At 43.7% G+C, this 7,500-nt stretch overlaps 1 protein-coding gene across 1 annotated transcript in view; it reads right to left on the bottom strand.

The window, feature by feature from the left end:
• LOC125030996 overlaps positions 1 to 7,500 on the bottom strand; it is a 24,195-nt gene that overhangs the window by 2,290 nt on the left and 14,405 nt on the right. Inside the window, exons 5-15 of the mRNA XM_047621417.1 lie at positions 7,155 to 7,265; positions 5,985 to 6,221; positions 3,467 to 3,621; positions 3,176 to 3,320; positions 2,295 to 2,425; positions 1,926 to 2,100; positions 1,481 to 1,578; positions 1,162 to 1,369; positions 790 to 902; positions 353 to 536; positions 1 to 153 (exon numbers count right to left, since the gene is read on the bottom strand). The exon at positions 1 to 153 is cut by the window's left edge and continues 21 nt beyond it. Coding sequence (XP_047477373.1) covers positions 1 to 153; positions 353 to 536; positions 790 to 902; positions 1,162 to 1,369; positions 1,481 to 1,578; positions 1,926 to 2,100; positions 2,295 to 2,425; positions 3,176 to 3,320; positions 3,467 to 3,621; positions 5,985 to 6,221; positions 7,155 to 7,265 — 1,710 coding nt within the window. The remainder of the gene's footprint in view (positions 154 to 352; positions 537 to 789; positions 903 to 1,161; positions 1,370 to 1,480; positions 1,579 to 1,925; positions 2,101 to 2,294; positions 2,426 to 3,175; positions 3,321 to 3,466; positions 3,622 to 5,984; positions 6,222 to 7,154; positions 7,266 to 7,500) is intronic.

The raw sequence follows: 7,500 nt of genomic DNA, 5'->3' as shown, positions 1-7,500 counted from the left end.
TATTTTTATCAACTTTGACTTCAGGATGCCCACGTCGGTGACGCAAACGTGCACGAGTTGCCAGGGCAAGTATCGTTAAGATGAAGACGAAACCGACAACAACAGCTATGAACATCACGAGGAGAGAGGAAGATTCTCCAGAACTTGAATTATCTGGAAGAAAAGTTACATATTTAGACAATGGAAGTAACGGGCTCCAGGAGAAACTGCATGCAGTTTTTCTTATTTTTTTGCATTAAATAATTATTTTTATCACGCAAATGCCTGTACAAAAATGGGACTAGGTTTCAAAAGTCTCAGTTGTAGCTTGAGCGAAGGCTTCGAGGCCCAGGAATTCATGCCTGCTACTCACTTATCTTATTCTCAGCCACCTTGAGAGCGAAGCCTTCGAGCGTGAACGGAGAAGACCTTCCCTTCTGGTTGACGGCCGTGACTTTGACCAGGTAATCGCGTCCCGGAGCCAGTCCTTCCACCGTCAGATCAGGCGATGTCGACGTCACATTTGCAACCACCCTCCGCGTTGCTGCGTCCTCAACCTGCAGCAAACAGCTACTGGTAAACGAAGCAATAACGTGGGGCAGATACAACAATTTTTACCGTAACTGCGTTAAGATAATACATTTCCTTTTTTAATGTCCTGTTACACGCATACACGTATGTTTACATTTAGGCATGTGTGTGTGTATTGGCTTGTGTATGAGTGTGTGTTCTTTATCATCAACACAGCATAAGGAATCCAGTCGTCCTTTTTCTGGCACTCGCAGTGACCACAGTGAAATGTGCAAATACCGTGGCAATGAAGTGCTGATCGAGGCCGCCGTCGTGGCCGGGCTGACACGTCACCGCCAACGACGTTGGGCTTTGGTTGACTAGGGTGCAGGACTTGGGCTTTTCTGGGGGACCTGCTGGGTACAAAACTTGTTAGGTCATTACACTGTATGAGTCATGGTATTCAGTATTTTGTCCTGTCACATGCAAGCCAAGCTGATTCAGCATATGTGTTCGAATTTTACAAAAACACGGCACTTATACAGTGGGATAGACATAGGAGTACAGTATTGGGCTGCACTCAGCACCCGTCGTATGACGCGCAACAAAGATACTGTAGTTTTTGCAGGACTGATGAATCATGCACATGAACAATCCGGGGGAAGAGCAGACCTGCGGGGCTGATGACGAACATGCACGGCAATCTCTGCTTCCCGGCCTTATTGCTGCCGAGGCAGAAGACGACACCGTAGTGGTCGGTGCCGTGGGCATGCGTGCTGGGGCGGTACACGAGCGTGGAGGACCGACTGCGGCTGCTGTAGCTACTGCTGTCCAGCTCCTTGACGCCGCGGCTGCTGTTGATCTTCCAAACGAACGTGACCTAAGGGCAGTTATGGGTATGATTATCAGTAGATATGACGCTAAAGGGACAGTAATATAACCGTGTATATATATTGTTTAAAATAGTGACGAAAGCTCAAAAATAACTCACATCAGGTGGATTGGCTTCAACCAAGCAGTTGAGTTTGACCTCTTCGTTTGGGGTCACCGACACTGTCTCGTTCCGTGGCTTCTTGCACTCCGGCGCAACTGCAGAGAGAAAACTTTTTGTTTGTCACTGCTTATACCCAAGTTCTGAATCCAGGATATTGTAAAGTGGTGTCCCCATTGCGTTAACTCATAAACAGTGACTTCCATTGAACTTCACCAATATTAGTCATTAAACCAGCTTCCATGAGTTTTAGTTGTAGGCTCTGTAGATTGGGACACTGCGTGTAAAGGCTTAATGAGTGTAAGATGCTATGCTTGGATCACATAAAAAAGTAACCCGGGTTACAATACAGTCAGAATGTGTGTCCTTACATATACTAAGGTTTATAAGACGATACATGAAGCAGAATTCTCCTATCCATATTACATTTATACAGTTGCCTTACACATGACATTAAGGATCGTGGCGGAGCTGGTCACAGTGTCGATGGTGTTGGTGACGCGACACTGGTACCTTCCCTGAGCGTGCCGGGTCACCTTCTGCATCACCAGGTTCTCCCCCTGAACGAGCACGCGATCGGCCAGCAAGCCGTCCTCGCTGTCGCCTCGCAGCTCTCGGCCCTAGCGCAGACACAGAGAGGAGGGAGTGTGAGAGAGTGGATAGTACCTTATGGACGCACACACGCACACATACATATGACATATGAGCACTCACTCATTCACGACTCTCCCTATTTCTTCCTTGAAAAAAAAATAGTGAACTTCTCCTTATATTACACTGTATACCATAACTTTCTGGATATAACATTACTTACCTCATGTAGCCATATGACTCTCGTTTTCTTTGGGTTTGCTTGAATAACACACTCAAAATAAACATCAGCCTTTTCCCAGATGTTGTCAGGGTCTAACGCCGGCGCTAGTCTGACGGACACTTCGGGAGCAACTGCGGGAAGAAACGAAGGTTCTGATGCTCGCATATCATTCAGATACAGATACACACACACAGGCACACACACACACACACACACACACACACACACACACACACACACACACACACACACACACACACACACACACACACACACACACACTCACACACTCACACTCACAAGAACATGGTATATTGTGTTTCTTTTTAGGAATGCCTTCAATATTGCACTAATTAAATTAATATGCAATTTCTTCTTTGCATATGTCATCCGTTCTGCATATAAATCGGGAATCGTTGAACTTTTTTCGGGAATTATCCAAAAGCTAATTGTGTAAAAATATATTGCGGCCAGACTTCAAAGTCAACAAAATTTAATATCAAGTCTACTGTTTGGGCCATGGCGGAAGCCACAGCTACAAACGCACATTCTTACAGCACAATCTAATTTTAGATCCTCCAAGTCTTTTCGTTGGTCACAATAAGATATCGACTCATAAAAAACTACGACGTTCACGGGCAGAAGTTTGTTCTCGTCTTTTGCTGGGGAGGGCCGGCCTTCAAAACTTTGCTAGGTCTCTTTTACCCCCATATTTTGCCCCGATTCCTATACCCCTAGTATAAATGAGTCATCAGAATTATCACTTTATTTTTTCAGGTTTATTGCATGCTATGAGAATAACTAATATCAATCAAATCATGGATAATTAAGTTGAGATGTAAGAGTTCCCGAAGTCACCAAGGCCCGGGTCCTATACTCACAGAGCACCTGTAGCGTGTGAGTGCTGTTCAGGGAGTATTCTTTCACTTTGGGGTTGGAGGCGGTGCAGGTGAGGGCTCGGCCGTTGTCTCTCGGTGTAGGGAGGAGACGACCCCGGCCGATGGTCGTGTTCTGGTCCAGCGAAGACTGCAGAGGAGGGAGGCCGAGAGAGATTGTGAGGGACATTCATCTATATTCATGAACATTATGAAAAAAAACCTGTCTGTTAAAAAAGCGATACAGATTAGTTCACGGGTATATTAAATAAGATTCATCAGTACGGAAAGACCCACCTGAGCAGGCAGAGGCATGAGGCTGGAGGAATCGTGCAGCCGCCAGGAAAGGCTGGCGGTGGGGAGGGAGCCAACGGAGCGGCACATGAGGATGGCCTCGATGCCGGCGCGGAGAGGGGCGTCCAGTCCGTCCACCGTCACCTCCAGGGGCGGCACTGCAACGGGGTTTTGGTTAGGGGAACGAAATTACTGTAGCGCGCCATGCCATCGCCACCAACAACAACTTCCCAGTATACTTTCAAAGGGAGAGATAACACCCACCACTTTCCCAAGACGAATAGTATCTGTTCAAAGTCAAACTATGTATAATGAACATTTGGCAAAAGACACAATGCGGTTGCAAGTCGTGTTGAGCATTATAATAGGGCTACTATTAAAATTTTACATAAACCACTATCCATGGGGCGTTATGCATTTAACAAGAACATTAGGTGCTTCAAACATTTACTTAAATCAATATTACAACTATTTTACAGCTCCTGATCTCTCACACGTTCATTAAGTCGGTCATAGTTCATTGTTTGTATACTTGATGACGTTTTTGTGAATATTAAAGGAGCAATCTTCACACAAGTTTCGCCCATCTATCTATCGAAAAAAGACTTGCTGAGAGATAGCTCAGTCCCTACTGATTCATGTTGAATAAAGTTCGTTATTCATCCAGTCGCTATTCTGATTGATCTCAGGAGGAGTATTCGATGTACAAATGTCACAGTCGATTCTATTACCTGTCATTTTTCATAGGCACTCTTTCTCAGAAGACCCTGGGAAATTTATTAGAAGAAATATTGCTTTACGAATTGGACTTTAACCTTGAGTCATGCTAACCTTCTCACACCTGTTGGAGTGACATTGCATGACGCTGCCGCGGGCCCGTGAATGGGTTTGATGTGCATGTCGATCTCCTGACGAAGATTGCTGTATTATTCATCGCCGCATAAATATTTTCGATGATTGTTAAATATCATTCCACACTGAGCTGCAACCACACAGTGCCTGCAGGTTTTATATTTTTTTTCGATATTTCCGAATGACTTAATACCAAGTCGGTTATCCTGCGCCATAAAGACTACAGTGTTCTTACGTCTCCTTTATAAAAGGCAGAAAGGGATTCCCATCCCATCCTCTAATCGTAATCTGTGCGGCTAGCCAGAACTTTTATCTTTTTTTTATAAAATATTAATAAATGAATACTCAGCTTGGATGGTTCTTGGACGTCCGGGGGTCATTACCGTTATTTTTCCTTTCGCCGTTATTAACCATCGTAAGCGGTCGGAGATTAAAATGAATTTTGTCTTTAAGGATAAGAATTGGTCCACGAAAGCAACTGCGCGTGGTAAATTAAAGTCAGAGCTTAAATTGCTTCCTGCAAGAGAAAAGAAGTGCTTCGGTGAGCACGCAGTATTCCGACACTTTTAAAATGACCTAGTTAAGGTAGTTATATTTGCAACCTCACATGTTTTTTCTTGTATATTATATTTATCATATCATAAATGCAAACATATATATATATATATATATATATATATATATATATATATATATATGTGTGTGTGTGTGTGTGTGTGTGTGTGTGTGTGTGTGTGTGTGTGTGTGTGCACTGGGAAATTTAGGCATTAAAAAGTATGTTGTATGGCAAGAGCTTTTGAAAATTACACTAATTCAAAGATGGACGGACAAGGAACTTAAAAGCTGGTATGATATTGACGAAAGAGCTCTCTGTTGCTAGCAAATGGCTTTCTCTTTGACCGTTTATTTAAAACTGTGATCTTGGATGATATCGATCATAATTATAATGTTGAGAGAAGAGATATTATAGATTTCTCGAAATAGTTAAAGGCTAAGAGAAAAAATATATTTACACAAATAACTTCCATTCCTCTAATACGCTCAAAAACCTCTAGCTGTAAAATTTAGTAATGGATCAAGCTAGCTCCTTAAGATTTCGGCAAAAATAGAAAAAAAAAAAAGATTTGAAATGACTCGATTAGTAGCTTGCTACCTCCGTCATGACTGGGACTAAGATCCTGGAAATTCCAATTAGGACGCAGGTATAACTTGACAAAGCATATGAATATTTTCAAACAAATTGCATAACAAATGTCAGTTTATTAATTGCTATGTAATGGAACTTCTAAATTATTTGAAACCTATGCTTCGACTAGTCCAAGAACTTAACCTGAAGCCGAGAAATGAAGTAAATTACTCGAAAGATAATAAGGAAGAATAATGTGGGAGGAAGATGTATGGTTGGAACAGATTGGAAAGGGAGCAGAGACCACGACTGGGGATGGGAAAATGAAAGTAACAAGTATAAGAATAAAAAGATGGTGGGGGAAAAAAATAGGTAAAAAATATGCAAGCAAAACTGAAAACGGAATCGATGAAAGGCAAATAACAGAATGATGAAGACTTACTATAGTTATAACAAAGGCAAAAATAAGAGAAAAAACTGTAAAGAATGTTGAAGGACAACAGTTGAAAAGATGTCAGAAAAAGAAGAGAGAGAGACACTTACAGTACATGTCGATAGTGACGACGCGGACTTTCTCCTGCGTCAGGTTGGTGTTGGACGCGACGCACTTGATGTCGCGGCCATTGTCCTCACGCTGGAGGCCCGGGAGGTGCAGCGTCACGTCGACCACTCGCACGGCCTCGCCTCGCTCCGAGTGCGACTGGGCGCTGTAGTGCTGTGCCGAGGACGTCTCCAGAATCCTGTCGCCGTCCATCCACCGGACCACCGGCGGAGGGTGACCTGCAAGACCCGACCTGTCATACTATGGGCCGAAGGAAGTGTGTGAGGGGGGGAGAGGCATTCTGTGTCTGGGTCTCCGGGTCTGTTTAAGTTTGTGCATGTTCGTACAAATGTATATATGAATGTGCGTACCTCTGGCCTCAGAATAGACCTGTAGTCCGTCCATCCACCAAGCTATATCAAACGAATGACTGTCATTAGTCCCGAGTCACAATCGCCCCCGAACCCATACAGGAAATCCTCATCCCGATCGTGTGTGAGTCCCGCACTTCAGAAGGACCGAAGTCCTCTCATCCCGCCGGCCTCGGTGATTTCTCAGAGGCCATCGCGAAAGGGCGCCGCGGCTCAGTGCTCATTAGTGCCTCAATTATAGGATAACCCTTACGTGCATTTGTTATATCAAGTGCTGGCATTTAAGTCGTTTGAATAATGTCACATGTTTGAATATCTTTGTGTATCAAAAATTGTCGTAACGGAAATAAATGTAAGAAAATGTATATAATTTTTATTTCAACATAATTTTTCACAATTCTGTTTCGGGAATAAAATCAGTGTTGCTTTTACTACTTCTGCAATGAAACTATTGCAATTATGTTACCAATGCTACTTCTACAGCTGCCACTCCTACTAATGTATCTGCCGAGTTATCACTTTCACTGCTACTACTACTACTGCTCCAAGCTCCACTGTCACTCCTATTACTACCGTCACTACTCCCACAACTTCCTAGACTAATAAATCGAGCAAACCGTTCGAAACTTCAAAACCAACAACTTCAACCCCGTTCCTTGAGCAGAGACGCTAAAGGGAACTCAGAAGCTACCTCTTTCGAGTAACAACAATAACAACTACTCTCCCGAGGTCGAGCTAGGGAAGCAACACCTCTTAATTAATCACAGCTAATTAACGGCACTGAAGCAACGAAGCACTCACCTCCGTACGCCCGACACGACAGCATCACTCGGGAAAGCAGCTTGTAAGGACCCACGACCTTGCCGATCATGGTGCCGTAGGCATCGAAAATTTCCAGGTCCTGAATCTCCTCTGGAATGAAGGGAGCGGGGATGGTGAGCATAAGGATGATGGTTGGAATGGTGGTGATGATGGTGATGATAGTGAGGATAAGATGAGGAAGATGGTGATGATGATGATGATGATGATGATGATGATGATGATGATGATGATGATGATGATGAAAGAGAGAGCGAGAGAGAGAGAGAGAGAGAGAGAGAGAGAGAGAGAGAGAGAGAGAGAGAGAGAGAGAGAGAGAGAGAGAGAG

Source organism: Penaeus chinensis, chromosome 12 (assembly GCF_019202785.1).
Source record: "Penaeus chinensis breed Huanghai No. 1 chromosome 12, ASM1920278v2, whole genome shotgun sequence".
Taxonomy (NCBI): Eukaryota; Metazoa; Arthropoda; class Malacostraca; order Decapoda; family Penaeidae; genus Penaeus; species Penaeus chinensis.
This window is presented reverse-complemented; position numbering and strand designations above follow the sequence as displayed.